We start from the raw sequence: 17421 nt of genomic DNA, 5'->3' as shown, positions 1-17421 counted from the left end.
AATTCAAGAATTTAAGCTTCTTCCCCCCTTTCCATACCTTCCAGTTAGTACGTGGGGTGACGACCCTCCAGATGTTATTTGGGGTGACGATGTGTCGCACTCCACGGATGTTCAGGGTTTTGGATATGATGCTAAATTGAACGAATACAAAGTTGTTAACATTGGACTAAGTTATGCTTCAAATTGGAGGGATGAGGGATATGATATTCATAATCGTGCTAAGGCAGCAATATACTCTTTGAGTACTGATTCTTGGACAAAGATCAACACCAATGCTTTAGAAACAGAAACCACTGTCTTTAGGCTTGAAAGTTTCCAGATCCAATTCAAGCAAATGCTTTATTGGCTTGGACATGAGCAACACAAAGAACTGAATGTGTTGGATGCATACGAGGACCTCATTAGGCAGGTCATCATTTTATTGGATATTCAAAATGAGGTATTTCATAATATCATGTTACCTGACAGTTTTGATCGACCTAATGTGGCTCTTCGAGTGTGGAACGAATCCCTTGCCCTTTTTGTATTGGTTGATGATTATAAACCTGAACGTGAATATTCTTTTGAAATATGGGTTCTGGATGAACTTGGTGGTCCGAAGGGTGCTTGGAAGAAACACATAACTCTTGAACCCACTCCGAAGCCATTCGCATTGCTTAATAGCAATGAGATTTTTCTGAATGACTTTACGGGACTTAACTTTATGGGACTTGTACTCTCCTACGACCTTGGTAGCGAAAGGCTTAAAGATACTCTCTTTCATAACACGCCTTGTTCGACTTCTGATGATATTGTAGCTGTTGTTTATGTGAACAGTATAGCTTCAGTCTTGGGAGACCACAAGCTCGAGAGAAGAGACAATTTCAGTGTGGTACAGTTTGCTAATTTTCTTTTCTTCTTTCTATCCGAATGCTTGAATTAGTTTGTCAGTAAGTGTGTTCAAATTGTATTTTTAGTTCGGAAATACCTTACATGCATACTCTTGATGTTTTGTGCTGATTTTATAGGCAAACTTCTCTCCACTGACAGACTCTTTATCCAGTCCTTCAATAATGGATTTGGAATGGAACTCATATTCAATATGGGCAATCCCAACGGCTGAAGTGTCTCTCAGGATCAAGAAGGTGATGGAAGGTCTCAAAACCGAGTTTGGTGGGCCAGAGATCGAGCCACATATTCCTGTTGTAGGATCTATTCGTATGACGGATGAAGATGTGCTTGACAAATTTAGATCTCTCTGTTCTAAAAATTTCCATGCCTACCAAGCAAAAGTTAATCTGGTGGTTACCACAAATTTTTATCACCAATGTGTTTCTCTACTCATTGATACATCACCAGAAGCATACAGTCAGGTGTTTAGTTTTTCTTGTTATGATTTTGATGTTTTGTCTTTTCTTCATATAAGATTTCAAGTGTTGTTTAAGATAGATGTATGTATGATTGACTAATTTGAAACAATGAATTTGATTTAAAGATTTCTTTCAGCTTTTTGTTTATGGCACCTATAATTTTATATCTAGGTAGTAACAGAGCCGCGTATTCAATTACTCTCATTTGTCTTAAATCACGGTGAGTAATATTAGATCATTGAACTTTTTTCTATTTGCAGCTAGATTACACAACTGGCATATCCAATGGACATTTTGGATTCCACGCGAGTAAGTTCCTCTTCTTTATACATCAAACTGTTTTAAAAATTATTTTTTATAGAGTTGATACATTTGTTTTGAAATGGACCAGAGCTGTATGTTGTGCTAATTGTTCTATTGTATGATATTTGATTTGTCCACCCTCCTCTGCAGATGGTAGACCATATTTGAGTCTCCTTTATGGCAATCTAACAGAAGAAGAGAAGAGAAAAGCTGTAGAAAAAGTTAGCATTTTGGATGAAAGCATTGCCAGCTTGAGTTTCACCATAGCTAAACTCGCGTTGTACAAAATCAAGTACAAAGATACAACGCTCAAATATTGGGAGAAAATTGCTGATTATACCCTTCCATTGCCGCCTTAACGTACCCATATTTTCTAGTGCATTTAGACTCTCTTTAGTGCTCTGTCTATTTGCCAGTTTGGGGTTTTTTGGGAGCATGATTGAGCATTGGTTGAATTGCAAAGGTAGATACTTTGCTTGTTGTTTGTGCTATTTTGTAGTTGCTAGCTAATTGGGTTTGATGCTTGGATTTTTTGAATAACGGATTGTATTCTATATAGCTTTAGTTGTGTTGTTATGTTCTTCAATTCTTTGGCACTTTGCTTTTGTTGCCAATTTCGATTCGCTCCAATTTTGGTTTCATTTCATATTTTTGCGAATTAATGAAATAACTTCATTAATGGTTTCAAAGGGGATAAACTCAAAAGAGGAGCCAAAAAACGCCCAAAACAATAACTAGGGAGACTTACTATTCAGCGTAGTCCACAAAAATAGGATAAAAAAGAGAAACCTTAAAAACAAAAATAAAATTTCATCATCGTCTACTAATGTAGCACAACTGTAACTGTCCAAGACTTTCTTGAAGTTCATCAGTAATTCTAGAGTTTTTTTTTTTTTTTGATACAACAAAAGCCCTTGAGCTACACCACCCTCAGAAAGATCAAGTTGAAAGGCGGGGGAGACAAGTACAAAGGAAGAGAGTTCAACCAAACAGACTGGTTATTCATTTTATGACCTAAAAAGGCTAAACTATCTGCTAAAATGTTGGCCTCGCGCCACACATGATGAATCGAGATCGAACGAAATCGCCCTGCAAGACCCCAGATATCCTGAATAATGCTTTTGATATGCCAGGGAGTAGAGGAGCGACCAGTCAGAGCATGAATAAGCAATTGCGAATCTCCTACCACCATAATCTACTACTTTCCTATCTCGTGTCGACAATATACATAGATCTAAACTGTAAATCATAGACAACTCGAAACATGTATGTGGACAAACGATAGTAGATTCTCTCGATAATAGTTCCATGTTGCAGAACTTATACGATCGAATGCAGTTCGTACCCAACTATCTGGTAATTGACACCAGCAATCATTTATGAAAACGCTTCAACAATATCTGCCATGTTCATGCAAGCTAGCACGTACGAACTTGGATCCAAGCTAAGCCAAGACTACTACACTACTATTACAGTTGCAGATATATAGATCCATTTTCTACATGCTAGAGATCCGATATATGAATCTGATATATGAACTGGTTGGTTTCAGAAATGATCACTTTGTCGCAGATCCCTTAACAATTTGTCTTCTCAGATCTTGATATTTGTCAGACGTTGCTTCCTTGCATCATCACTAGCTTGATGATGAGCTTGTTTCTAAGATGTTCTCCGATCCCATGCATTCGTAGACAACATAATGCATACTGGTTGAGTCTGAAGTGTGAGAATCATGACCAATGAAGCACTATGATGTTATGGCATGTATTTAACAGATTTGTGAGCATCACTGTCAATGACTCAGTGTGCTGCTCTGTTGTTGTATGTAGAAACTTTTTGCAGTTTATTTTCCTTCTCATCTGTTGTTGAACTCAGGATCAAGAGGTTTTATGAGTTCTGTTGCCATAACACAAATCACATCTAGCAATTAATTCACTAAAATATCTGCTAGCAGTCTCGCCAGAATGTTGGAACCGCTCTTGTACATTCCTTTTTCCGGCTTGCACCTTCTCCTTAAGTATATAAAAACATTTAGAATGATGCATGACATAATTGGTAACTGTGTAACATCCATCAGGGTACGTATATCTACTTATTGTGTTCCCTTTCTTGATTACGAAGAATAAATTGAAGCTTCATCTAAGGGTCTTTCATCACAGAAAACATTTCTCTATTTTCTTGTGAGCAAAATAGCTCAGTTTCACACCACCACAGTGGACTACCAATTTCCATTCCTCACAAACCTTCAACTACCTTCATCACTTCAAACACGCTGCATCATTGTGAACCATTAATCAACGTTGATGATGCAGAACCCCTTGTCTCAACAAGACGATTAATTTGTAGGGTAAATTTTGCAGCACCTCCTATTTTTTTTCCCTTTCAATGCTTGTGTGTCAAGCTGCTTGTTTGTTCTCTTTTTACCCATCTCTTTATAAAATTGAGTTACCTCTGCAATTTCATTAGGATTGGACTTCTTTGAATCACCACTAGCTTCTAGTGGAATAACATCATCATGAACACTCCTATTTTGAGGGGGTGGTAGACCAGATGAAGGTGTCCATGCATATTTTCCAGTAACTACATCACCATTGAACATCATATCTAACTTTGCCTCCATTTCAGGATTAATGCCTCTAACCCTCAATTTTGCATATTGAGGATTTATCTACATTTTATAGAAATTGTAACTGTCAGTACATAAACATAATACTAAAGTAAATATAAAGTAATGGAATGTATCATAATATACCTGGTATTTTATTTTTCCACCATTCCTCAGATGCATCAACAGTGTTCTTAGTAGGATTCCAACCTAGGCCAATGTCCTTCCCAATTAGATCTTTCCATATCTTCCATTTTTTTTTTCAGCAAATCCCACTTATTCTTCAATTGTGATTTGTTATAATTGTTTCCAGTCTCCACATGAAAGTTTGCAACCAAACTTGACCATCCTTCTTTGCTAAAGTGTGTGCCGGGACATTGTCCTTTTCCCACCTCTTTGATACACAAGTCACAAAAAATTGCTACACTTTGAGGATTCCAAGTAGTAGTTTTGGATCCACCTTGCCCATTTTCAAGGTAGGTCATCTCAATAGTGTTGTCATTAGTGATCTTTTTCCTTCCCATCTTTGCCAAAAAAGAACAGACTTATAACTAACAAATGACAGACTTATCCTAGTGCATATACTATCAATGAAGATATAGTAATTAAAGTGTGTGTATTTTTATTATATTGTGTATACACACACACAAGTGATTAAAGTAAGAATAACAGTAGCCAAAGAATATTGAAATCAATGGTTAACAAGATGCATTTGATATGAAGAGAAAAGAAACAAAGTGCAAGAGAACATTTGATAGTGACCGAAACCGGGCGTTTCAATTAAAAACTCTTTTGTGTCAATTGTAGTATATTGCAAATAAAATAAGGGTATCATTACAAAAATCGGGGATTGAGAGTACCTTTACAATTTACGTTAATTATAAAACAAGAGAAAACAAAAGATGATAGTACGTGCTAGAGATATGAGTTTTGTGATTATAAATAAGAGAAAACAAAGAAACAAAATAAAGCAGAAAAGATCAGATGAATGAGACGTTAGAGACTTGAAAATCCACCACCAAGTAGTGTTGTCATTAGTGATCTTTTTCCTTACCATCTTTGCCACAAAAGAACAAACTTATACTAGTGGACATACTAACAAATGATAGACTTATCCTAGTGCAGATACTATCAATGAATATAATACACCAAATGTACACTTATTACTTATTACTCAAAAGTGTGTGTATTTTTATTATATTGTGTATACACACACAAGTGATTAAAGTAAGAATAACAGTAGCCAAAGAATATTGAAATCAATGGTTAACAAGATGCACTTGATATGAAGAGAAAAGAAACGGAGAGTGCAAGAGAACATTTGATAGAGACCGAAACCGGGCGTTTTAATTAAAATCTTTTTTATGTCAATTGTAGTATATAGCTGTTGATACCCAAAAAATTATGCGATCAATTAATACTTTGTCACGCGATAATTTCATACAATTTTAGGTTAAATCCTTGATTTAATCCAAGCGAACATACCCATGCATTCATCTGGGTCCAAGCTGCATACACGCATCATTGGGGCTTGTAGAAGTGGGTATGGTGTGGATGGTTACGGAGGCACATAACGCTCGTCCGCCGATTTAATATTGTTAAGAAATTTCGGTCTTGGACCCGAAACTCAAGCCCGAAGACTTAAGTCGGCGACGAATCGGTGAAGAACGTGAGAATTGGACTGCTCATCTTTTAAACCTAAAATATCTTTGAATCCAAAGCCCAACACCCTTTTTCTTTTAGAAAAGCCCAAACTCTCTTCTTTTAGGAAAAACTCAATCCTTTTCTGCATTCCCATGGTTGAACCAGATACCACTTTATTTTTTCCCCGTAGCAGTACGACGATAAGCTTTGCACAACAGAAAAGTATCATTCACTCCCAATCTGAGGAAGAAGAAGGTCAGTGACTGGTTCCAAGGCAGCTCTTTCATCCTTGGATGACGAAATCGTGGGATTCAAGTTACTTGGTCTGCCTCGTTTCAAGATTTCTGTCTCTGCAGCCGCCCTCGTAGCGCCTCTGCAGTGAGTCATCTCTCCCATCTCTCAAGGTCAGCCTTTCTCTGCCAGGTTTTGAGGCTAAGATCATGTGCTTGAGAAAAACAATCATTTTACACGGTGTTGAAAAAAATTCACGGTATCAAAATTATATGATCGATTAATGGGCCGGGTGAGGACCTAGCTCACGTAAGGAGAAGAATTTAACTTGAAGTAGTCAACCTTTGATCATAATCAAAGAGTTGAACTCTCAGTGAGTTTCTTTTTAAAAATATACAAAGTACTCCATCTAAACATTCAAATACTAGCTGGCTTATCCACCGAACGAGATTACCTCCATCTCTTTCAAATTCAAGAATGCAAAATGAGTTTGGTGGCAACACAAAAATCAGCCACGTCCAAACATACTTTCAGCAAGTTTCTTTCTTCACATGGGGATGTATATGCAATCTGTTTGATATTTGAAATTCAAATTTTGAGATATCATCATCATCCCACCTGATCGTTAAGCCTCTATAAAAGGAGGTTTACTGTGAGGCGAAAAAGGACGGAGAAACAGAGCGACATCAGAAGACGCAAAAAGAAAATAGGAGAGACGAGTAGAGATGGTGAAAGGAAAGAGAGAGAAAGAGAAAGGGCAGGGTACTCAACACCGAGCCTCTACAACGGCAGTCAACAACTGAAGCTCTACAACAATCAAGCTTCACTTAAACTGGCCTGGCGACATTGCGTTAGCAGAAGAAGCTTCAAAAAGATCACAGGTATATGATCTTGGTTATCACCTGAAATTACTGATCTTCTCTTTTATGGTGCAGAAAAGAGATGCTTCTCTTTTATGGTGCAGAAAAGAGATGCTTCTTTTATGTAGCAATGACGCCGCTATTCTCTCCTCTTCAATCATCTATGCCAATAATCAATGACGACTTTTGGGCAAAGACAGAAAGTCACTACTAAGCCCTCATACACAACTACAACAATAAAGAAGGGTCAACTTAGCTGCTTGCGCACTCTGGCTCGCTACCGATACCTATTCGCGGTGCGTCCAGATTAGGGGGCGGAAGTGTAGCTCGTCTTCTGGCTTACTCGCAACGTCCTCCGGTTCACTCTCTAGCTTGCTACCGATACCTATACGCGGTGCGTCCAGCGTATTAGGGGGTGGTAGTGTAGCTCATCTTCTGGTCTGCCTCACATGTGCTCTCTAGCTCGCTTCCGATACCTATACGCGGTGCGTCCAGCGTACTAGGGGGCGGAAGTGTAGCTCGTCGTCCGGTTTGCTTTCCAATAGGTTACCTCTTCATCGACGTCAAGCAAATGATCAACGGCTTTTGTAAAAAAACACAAAGTCTGTACAAACCCTCGTTCACAGCCGAGATGGTGGATCTACTTGCATGATTTGCACATAAACAAGCCTGCCTGTGGTGGACGTCTATCTGTAATACAGTCAACTCTTTGCTGGGAAAAACTAAAGCACAAAATGGAGGAGGAAAACAAGATCACCTCGTGTACAAGGAGAGATCGGCAAACATCATGTTGAGGGGTAAACTCCATACCCCTCTCAAACTACTTGTTAATTATATACGTGGAGCTACATCAAAATCTACACACGGGTGTATCTATTTTCTTGTACCCTACTCCATCGATTCAAGTATCATGCAAATCATGGAAACTATACATGGCACTCAAACTCTATGGTGCATGTGTACGGGTCTTCCTCTTTCACAGAAGAATGGTGCCTAACGTATGAATTAAACTAAAACTCATAAGTCAGGCTCCCTCGCACTCGGACTATTGGGCCTCCTTAACAACAATTGGAACCAAGCCCATCTTATATCTCGGGTCGTAAATTAAATGATCAGGCTCCACCAAATTACCCGTAGACCGCCTCAAAATGCAGCAGTGTTAAAGCCCTCTTCAAGTCTCAAGGCCCAACTGCAAAGCTTAGCACGACGGGTGCCTAAATCAAATCAGCAGACACTCTGTAAAATTGGGTGTCCACAAGGAATACAGTTGATAGATTCAAAAATATATCTGTCAAACTCAAAAAGCTGGTAACCGCAAACCCAAACTAATGAACTACGGTCGGTTTGATCCCACAAATGGTACGTAGGCAATCTAGCGACCCATTAGATGCAACCACCATTCCAAACAGAATCTCTGACACCACCAATCAAATTCGGCCAGTCCAAATAACTCCAGTCAAATTCCTAAAACACCAGAAAAAAATCAAATTCACTCCCAAATCTTTGAATTACATAGGTTTGATCCCTTCACAGGGTATGTAGGTAGTCTGGATTTAAATCTAGATGCAACCATCACTCCAAATAAATTCCCGGATCACCTAAAGCTAAAGTCTCGCTCCAAAGCTCAAATGCCTTCAGATACAAATCCAAACACATTACACTACTCTCATTCCAAAATCAAAGCCCTCCAGAGTCATTCACTTGTTGGAACTCTTGAACTACGAGTGGCTTGATCCCTCTCCAAGGGTACGTAGGCAACCCATTCAAATATTCGGGTGCAGCTACAAAAACAAATTTCATCCACATTTTTGGTTTCTTTATAAATGGAATCAAAAGGTGTTTCCCTACCTTGAGGGAATATAATTAAGAGACACATTCTGTCTTGAATGGGTCGAACCCGAAATAATTAAAACTCTATTCACAAAATGAATACGAGTGAAATTATGTTTGGTGACATTTTCGCTCACTGTGTACAATTTTTACGCAACACACAATGGATTACGCATCGCGACCCATCGCAAAACCCACCAATTGAACTCTATAAGAAGAGAGGTATGAGAGCTGCAAAAGGATGAAGCAACCAACCCAGAAAAATCCCTAAAACACTCAACCTTTCATGCCTTCAAACCTTCAAGCCAAAACCGCTTTTTCAGCCATCTTTCGATCCCCATCCTTGAAACCCAGATCCTTCCCATAAATCTAACCCTAAAACTCAGTCTAATTCTCATCACTGCAGTGTGCCTTTAGCTCCCACGCCGGCTCATGCTACAAGCTTCTTTCGTCTTTGAATCATGCACAAGATTAACTCAGTAATCCAAATCTCTGAGTTAATTTTGGCCTAGTTACCTTTCAATCAAAAAGAACCCTCACAATAGCAAATAAGGGTATCGTTACAAAAACCGGGGATTAAGGGTACTTTTACAATTTACATTAATTACAAAACGAGAGAAAACAAAAGATGATAATACTAGAGATATGAGTTTTGTGATTATAAACAAGAGAAAACAAAGAAACAAATAAAGCAGAATAGATCAGATGAATGAGACCACCACCAAGTATGTTTCAAGACATGTTAACAACCAAAACTTTAATCATTAAGTCACAAATCGGTATCAATCAAGAACAAACCGTGAACGCACTGCGTAAGTCTTTATTATTTTCCTGGATTACTCAAGTAAGATGAACGCACCGTTACTTAGCCTTTAGAATAATCGATCAAAGTATAGACGCTATCCTATCAACAAATTATTCTAAGCATTAAGATCAATAGAAATTTAATTGAACAAGAATGCAAAATTAGTATGGAACACATACCTAGCATGCAAGTCTCTCTATTTGGTTTCACCTATTGTCCTATAGGTTTTACTACCTTAAATTAAGCCGTATTAACCGTTTAAGAGATTAAACAACCTAATTCTAGCCCCACTCACAAGTTTATAATGTTCTATGTTGCGCATACATGAACATAAACAAGCAAAAGTTCTCCATAAAACAAAACCAAATAAACAATTTGAAAGACTTAATAATTCGAAATCAAGATTCAAAACAATATCTAAAACATTCTTGGGGCTTCAAATTTTGCCCCTAACTAAGAGAAATCTGCCACACATGGCTACAAAATCACACAAGGAGAATAAAAGATGACAAAGGAAAGGTAAACCGTGGATGATTGAGAGATCAATGATGGCTTGGCGGCTTCCTTGTGCGAGTCCGCAACTATGGAGGTTCTGATGATGTGAGATCGCTCGCCTCCTCTAATCTTCAAGTCCTCCCTCTTTTCAGCTGTGATTAGGGTTATTAAACCCTCAAAACTCATCCATGGGCTTACCAATGTGGTTTGGGCCTCGAAATAGAAGTTTGGTCCAAATCAGAAATTCGGGCAAACTGACATTTGACCACTCAAACGGTCATAACTTCTTCTCCAAAATAGGTATTGACGATCCGTAAAAAGTTATGGAAAGTAGACTCTTGTAGATTTTCATTGATATATGGCACATCTCCTGGATCGTCTTAAGTTGATCACAATCTTCTGTCGAATTTAACTGACAATTTATGGCAGATTTTCTGATTTCTTTCCTTATACGACATGGATTCCTTTTCCTTCAAGATGTCTCATCTTTTGTCTCTTTTAAGCTCTTCGACTTTATTTATGACCTAAAAGCACAAACTTAGTTAATATGAATATTGTTAAAGAAATTATATAGCTAAATAGGGTCGGAAATATATTATAAACGTAGCACTTTGTGCTCTTATCAATATTGCATCGATAATTATGTATTGATCATGATGTTTATGAAGCTACAAGCAACACATTTGGAGAACAACAACAAAACAAAACAAAGCCATTGACTGGTGAACTTTTTACTTTTATATATTTAGTTCAAAACAAAGCAAGAAGAATCCAGCAAATAGAAAAAATAAAATAAATACATCATGGTAGGATTAGCTCATTAGCATGTCTGTAAACCCATCTAAATCTGTACTAGTTTCGTAACAGTCATTACTGGATAAAAGTTAGCACCTAAAACAAATCCGTGGAAATGAAAATAAGATCAAACAGTCCAAAACACAGAAAGTGAATACAATCCAATTTGATTAGGCCCTGACCGTGATTCTTGCTGATTCAATTTTTATTTTTGGATCGATACAAGCAGATTTGAGAGATTTGTTCTAAAAGCTAAAAAAATACAATCTAGATAGATGCAGCAAACTCAACTATATATGTATATGTATCAGACATCAAAAGCTTAGGCGTGTTTAATTATAAAGGCCTCAAATGCAATTCAAAACAGAACAAGGATTTCTCAATCGATCCAACTACTCAGATCGATAAAAATCAATAAATGACAAAAAAAAAAAAACAGAACTAAAGTAATAGTGTCTAACTTGTTCGTACAGAGATCAACCAACTACTCAATCAAAGTAGGAGTTGTCAACCCCGTTTGCACCCTTCAAGAAAAAATTAAATCAATCTATATACGCATATATAAGCCCAAATATAAATTCAAAATCACCAAAAAGAAGAACCTCGATAAACAGGGAAAAGAGAAAATTGTATAACCAAATAAACCCCAGCAGAATCCATATATAGGAGAGAAACCCAAAAATAAGGCGCGCAAACTATAATAGAATTCAATGCAATCACGCTCAAATCAAAGAACAAAGTGGAGAATGAAGTGCGAATCATAATGGGATTTGGTAGCATCAATCTTGAATTTCATGAAGGGTGTTTTCGGATTTCACAAAATGCCTTTTCAAATTGCATTATGTGAATGCAGATGGAAAAAAACATCCTCGTACATGTTTTTAGAATTTGTGGTTCTCTCCCACGATTTTAGAGAAAACGCAGGTTTATAAATTTTACCGAACAAAATAAATAGCGCATGACGGTAAAAAAAAGAAGAAGCAAGAATAAGGCTGAAAATGCGTTTCCAAAGTGACCCTTAATCTTCAAACACATTTTTGTTTTATGAGGTAATTATAATTATAATTATAATAAGAATTGTAATTATAATCATCCAGCTCAGGTATTCATTGGCATTAATTTATTTTTTTTGTTATTTGCAAAAGGAAAAACTAACCATAAAAAGCCTAATTAAAATAAATGATTAAATTCAGTGTGCTATCCTGAACTTTAGGTTACTCATCAGGTATGTCCTTGTTCTTTTTTTTAATTACGTATACCCTTATACTTTGAAAATCTATCAAACTCAGACAAAATTATAAATTATACCCAAAAGTGACGTCATTATCTGACGTGGAAGAGACAACAATGACTCACTTGTCAGTTTTTAACCCCCCAAAAGGGTAAAGATGTCATTTTACCTATTTTACTGTTTTTTTTATTGGAACTGATTGTTTTTTACTTTGCCATTTTTTTTTTCTTGTTTCTTCTCCTCTCCTTCCTCTCTCTCGATCTCTCTCTGCAACTCTCATCTTCCCCCAAATTTCTTTTCAAACCCTAGAACTATTACACCCCGAAAGAACCCGTTTGATTTGAACAATCGAAAATGAAGATGAATGTACACTCAGATAGTACTGGGGAACTACTGAACTACTACTAAAATAGCAACATTGTTCTCAATCCATGCCATCAACAACTTCCCAACCCCAATTCTGCAATTCCTAAATGGCAACAATTCCCAGTAAAAACTAGAAAACCCCACCTCAAATCCGGTACACTCTCAAGAACTGCCAAGACTTCACTGACATTTGTACACACCAAAGCCAAAAACAAATTTTCACTATTAGATCATATCACAACCAATTGTAGGTAGATACAACAACTTCATTCAATTATAAATTTCAAAACCCAAAAAAAAACCAAAAAAGAAAAAAAACAAGTGGGATGGGATTGAGCTAACTAAGCTGAAGATCCGACTGGGCCGGTCATCAATCCAGCGTTCTCCTCATCGACGTGCAAATCCTCTGTCTTCCTCGGCATCGTGTGCACCGCCACCACCACCACTACGATCAGCAGAGCCACCAGGATGTTCATCATGCCTGACGTCAGAAAGAGAAGCGCAATCGTCACGACGGTGCTGCCGAAGAGGACGAGCGGCTCGTCTCGGAGGAAGTAGAGGAAGAGCCAGGCGGCGAGCATCACGATGAGCGAGATCGGGTGCCAAAGGAGGCTGAGGAAGAGGATCAGGAGGACGACGATGGCGTAGTTCATGCGGAAGTAGGCGGCGTTGTAGCGGAGGCGCGTGAGCACGTCGCCGAAGCAGAGGGGGAAGGTGAGGGAGCGGAAGTCGAACATGAGCTTCCATGGTCCAGTAGAAAGATTGACGGAGGATTAGGGTTTGAAAAGAAATTTGGGGAAGATGAGAGTTGCAGAGAGAAATCGAGAGAGAGGAAGGAGAGGAGAAGAAAACAGAATAAAAAAAATGACAAAGTAAAAAAAATCAGTTCCAATAAAAAAAACAGTAAAATGGGCAAAATGACATCTTTACCCTCTTTGGGGGTTAAAAACTGACAAGTGGGGCATTGTTGTCTCTTCCATGTCAGATCATGACGTCACTTTTAGGTGTAATTTTGATTTTTGTCCGAGTTTGATAGATTTTCAGAATATAGAGGTACACGTGATTGAAAAAAAAGAATAAGGACACACCTGATGAGTGACCTATAGTTCAGGATAACATACTGAGTTTAATCCTAAAATAAATATATAGCAAAACAACACCATCAGAACTCGGAAGCTGTTTCATGTCTCAGTGACTCTCAGTCTCAAATCTCCATCGCTTATAATCCTTATATCGTCTCGATCTCCAGAAGACTCACCTCAGAATCATCATCCCTTCTTTGAGTTCTTTCCCCATCTCTTGTTCTAGTTCGCAGGTTAAGGACTTAGGTACATAATTCTCTGTAGTCAGAGCCGATTTCGTTTATTAATTCTCTATGCACCATTGTTTTTATAACTAGTATTATCGTTGTTATCTATTGTAATGAATTTTCTCTTTTACAACTTTTAATTGAAGAGGTTGAAGAGGAAAGAACGTGGCAGAAATGACAGAGGTTGGTGAAGATCTGGTGGAGAAAATCTTGGCAACTCTGCCTCCCAAGGCTCTGATGCGATTCAAATGCGCTTCTAAAAGGTGGTATCCACTGATCAACAATCCCAGGTTCGTAGCTAAGCACCTCTCCAGTTACAATTACAATTCAAAGCATTTGCTCGTCATGAAACGTTTAATCTCCAAGGACACGACTAATAACACTGAAGAAGAAGAAGAAAATAAAAAAGAAGATGAGCTAGTATTTTCGTTGCTTAATTTATGCAATAACGACAGTATTGACAATGGTGAGGACAAAATTATTGTTTCTAGTGTCGAGGACATCAAGATTCCTCTTTGTATGAGTCTAAAGACTAAAGGGGAAGCAGTTCATATGGTAGGCCACTGCAATGGAATCATCTGTCTACTTCTAGTTAAATCTTTTCAGGTGATTTTATGGAACCCACCAATTCAAGAATTTAAGCTTCTTCCCCCCTTTCCATACCTTCCAGTTAGTACGTGGGGTGACGACCCTCCAGATGTTATTTGGGGTGACGATGTGTCGCACTCCACGGATGTTCAGGGTTTTGGATATGATGCTAAATTGAACGAATACAAAGTTGTTAACATTGGACTAAGTTATGCTTCAAATTGGAGGGATGAGGGATATGATATTCATAATCGTGCTAAGGCAGCAATATACTCTTTGAGTACTGATTCTTGGACAAAGATCAACACCAATGCTTTAGAAACAGAAACCACTGTCTTTAGGCTTGAAAGTTTCCAGATGCAATTCAAGCAAATGCTTTATTGGCTTGGACATGAGCAACACAAAGAACTGAATGTGTTGGATGCATACGAGGACCTCATTAGGCAGGTCATCATTTTATTGGATATTCAAAATGAGGTATTTCATAATATCACCTGACAGTTTTGATCGACCTAATGTGGCTCGAACTTTTATGGCTCTTCGAGTGTGGAACGAATCCCCTGCCCTTTTTGTATTGGTTGATGATTATAAACCTGAACGTGAATATTCTTTTGAAATATGGGTTCTGGATGAACTTGGTGGTCCGAAGGGTGCTTGGAAAAAACACATAACTCTTGAACCCACTCAGAAGCCATTGGCATTGCTTAATAGCAATGAGATTTTTCTGAATGACTTTACGGGACTTAACTTTATGGGACTTGTACTCTCCTACGACCTTGGTAGCGAAAGGCTTAAAGATGCTCTCTTTCATAACACGCCTTATTCGACTTCTGATGATATTGTAGCTGTTGTTTATGTGAACAGTATAGCTTCAGTCTTGGGAGACCACAAGCTCGAGAGAAGAGATAATTTCAGTGTGGTACAGTTTGCTAATTTTCTTTTCTTCTTTCTATCTGAATGCTTGAATTAGTTTGTATCAGTAAGTGTGTTCAAATTGTATTTTTAGTTCGGAAATACCTTACATGCACACTCTTGATGTTTTGTGCTGATTTTACAGGCAAACTTCTCTCCACTCACAGACTCTTTATCCAGTCCTTCAATAATGGATTTGGAATGGAACTCATATTCAATATGGGCAATCCCAATGGCTGAAGTGTCTCTCAGGATCAAGAAGGTGATGGAAGGTCTCAAAACCGAGTTTGGGGGGCCAGAGATCGAACCCCATATTCCTGTTATAGGATCTATTTGTACGACGGATGAAGATGTGCTCGACGAATTTAGATCTCTCTGTTCTAAAAATTTCCATGCCTACCAAGCAAAAGTTAGTCTGGTGGTTACCACAAATTTTTATCACCAATGTGTTTCTCTACTCATTGATACATCTTCAGAAGCAAGCAGTCAGGTATTAGTTGTTCTTGTTATGATTCTGATGTTTTGTCTTTTCTTCATATGAGCTTTCAAGTGTTGTTTTAGATAGATGTATGATTGACTAATTTGAAACAATGAATTTGATTTGGAGATTTCTTGCATCTTTTTGTTTATGGCACCTATAATTTTATATCTAGGTACTAATAGAGCCGCGTGTTCAATTACTCTCATTTGTCTTAAAACACAGTGAGTAATAATGTAATGTTAGATCACTAAACTTTTCTATTTGCAGTTAAAATACACAACTGGCATATCCAACGGACATTTTGGTTACCTGAGTAACTTCTCTTCATTGTACAACTTACTGTTTTAAAAATTATTTTTTATAGAGTTTATACATTATTTTGAAATGGACCAGAGCTGTATGTTTTGCTAATTTTTCTATTGTATGAAATTTGATTTGTCCACCCTCCTCTGCAGATGGTAGACCATATTTGAGTCTCCTTTATGGCAATTTGACAGAAGAAGAGAAGAAAAAAGCTGTAGAAAAAGTTAGCATTTTGGATGAAAGCATTGCCAGCTTGAGTTTCACCATAGCTAAACTCGCGCTGTACAAAATTAAGTACAAAGAGACAACGCTCAAATCTTGGGAGAAAATTGCTGATTATACCCTTCCATTGCCTTAACCCATATTTTCTAGTGCATTTAGACTCTCTTCAGTGCTCTGTCTATTTGCAAATTTGGGGTTTTTTGGGAGCATGATTGAGGCATTGGTTGAATCGCAAAGGTAGTTACTTTGCTTGTTGTTTGTGCTATTTTGTAGTTGCTAGCTAATTGGGTTTGATGCTTCTATTTTTTGAATAATGGATTTTATTCTATATAGCTTTAGTTATGTTCTTCAATTCTCTGGCACTTTGCTTTTGTTACTTCGATTTTGATTTTATTTAATTTTGAATTGAAATTTATTTAGTCTTTGTGGTTTGAAGTCGACATTTGTTCGTTACTTGTGGTTTTATTTTAATCTGAATGGTTCTTAAAGTCATGATTTTTCATCCAAGTGCTATTTCCATCAATTTTTTCTATTAGAATACTGACGTGGTCGTTAAAGATATTGTAATTTTTAACAGCCACGTCATCAATTTAACTGAGAAAATTGGCGGAATGACCATTTGGATGAAAGATCGTGACTTTAAGGACCATTCAGATTAAAATAAAACCACAAGGACTGAACAAATGTTGACTTCAAATCATAAAGACTATACAATATTTTACCCTTTAATTTTGAGTGCGGCTATTGGGACCTCCAGATTTGCTCAGTGTACCTCCACATATTTTGACTTATTGGATTACAAATATAACCTCATACAAAATGACAATAATAGACATTGAATTTCACAACAAAAAAAAAAAAAAAATTGTAATCAGATTATTATTTTCCTCTTTTTTGTTTTTTATTCTTTAAGTTAACGATACAAAATGTGAGAAGTCTATAAACCCTAAACCTAAGTGCAACCGTTGCTCAATCGTAAAGAACTACTACACCAAATGGAAGAATCTTCATTGATGAAGACGCAATTGGCCTTCTTAGGGTTTTCTTCTAAGTCAAAGGTTTCTGGGTTTTGGAACATTAATCTGAATAGGT

The 17421-nt window shown here is 37.5% G+C and overlaps 3 protein-coding genes across 3 annotated transcripts in view; 2 read left to right on the top strand and 1 right to left on the bottom strand.

Annotated features, from left to right (window-relative positions):
- The window catches only part of LOC101295378, a 2616-nt gene extending 453 nt beyond the window's left edge, over nt 1-2163 (top strand). The window contains exons 2-5 of the mRNA XM_004289508.1: nt 45-871; nt 1008-1352; nt 1610-1658; nt 1803-2163. Of these exons, the coding sequence (XP_004289556.1) occupies nt 45-871; nt 1008-1352; nt 1610-1658; nt 1803-2011 (1430 nt within the window). The 3' untranslated portion in view covers nt 2012-2163. The remainder of the gene's footprint in view (nt 1-44; nt 872-1007; nt 1353-1609; nt 1659-1802) is intronic.
- Nucleotides 2164-12855: 10692 nt separating this feature from the next.
- Nucleotides 12856-13810, bottom strand: LOC101295088 (PRA1 family protein F2-like). The gene is made up of 3 exons (XM_004289507.1): nt 13773-13810; nt 13636-13690; nt 12856-13254 (listed from the first exon to the last, which is right to left on the bottom strand). Exons 1-3 carry the CDS (start codon nt 13808-13810, stop codon nt 12856-12858), a joined length of 492 nt encoding a protein of 163 aa, XP_004289555.1.
- Nucleotides 13811-13997: 187 nt separating this feature from the next.
- LOC101294805 lies at nt 13998-16350 on the top strand. Its single transcript, XM_004289506.1, has 4 exons — nt 13998-14113; nt 15276-15330; nt 15469-15813; nt 16260-16350. Exons 1-4 carry the CDS (start codon nt 13998-14000, stop codon nt 16275-16277), a joined length of 534 nt encoding a protein of 177 aa, XP_004289554.1. The 3' UTR covers nt 16278-16350.
- The last annotated feature ends 1071 nt before the right edge of the window (nt 16351-17421 follow it).

The sequence above is a fragment of the Fragaria vesca genome, linkage group LG1 (genome assembly GCF_000184155.1).
Source record: "Fragaria vesca subsp. vesca linkage group LG1, FraVesHawaii_1.0, whole genome shotgun sequence".
Lineage (NCBI taxonomy): Eukaryota > Viridiplantae > Streptophyta > Magnoliopsida > Rosales > Rosaceae > Fragaria > Fragaria vesca.
This window is presented reverse-complemented; position numbering and strand designations above follow the sequence as displayed.

Bases quoted from the DNA above. Each gene is read 5' to 3' on its own strand.
- LOC101295088 (XM_004289507.1), bottom strand. From the start codon at position 13,810: ATGGGGAAAGAACTCAAAGAAGGGATGATGATTCTGAG. The intron at 13,691-13,772 runs GTGAGTCTTCTG...GACATGAAACAG, and splicing joins GAAGGGATGATGATTCTGAG to CTTCCGAGTTCTGATGGTGT. The intron at 13,255-13,635 runs GTATGTTATCCT...GGACCATGGAAG, and splicing joins TTATTTTAGGATTAAACTCA to CTCATGTTCGACTTCCGCTC.
- LOC101294805 (XM_004289506.1), top strand. From the start codon at position 13,998: ATGACAGAGGTTGGTGAAGATCTGGTGGAGAAAATCTTGGCAACTCTG. The intron at 14,114-15,275 runs GTTCGTAGCTAA...TTATGTGAACAG, and splicing joins CCACTGATCAACAATCCCAG to TATAGCTTCAGTCTTGGGAG. The intron at 15,331-15,468 runs GTACAGTTTGCT...CTGATTTTACAG, and splicing joins GAAGAGATAATTTCAGTGTG to GCAAACTTCTCTCCACTCAC.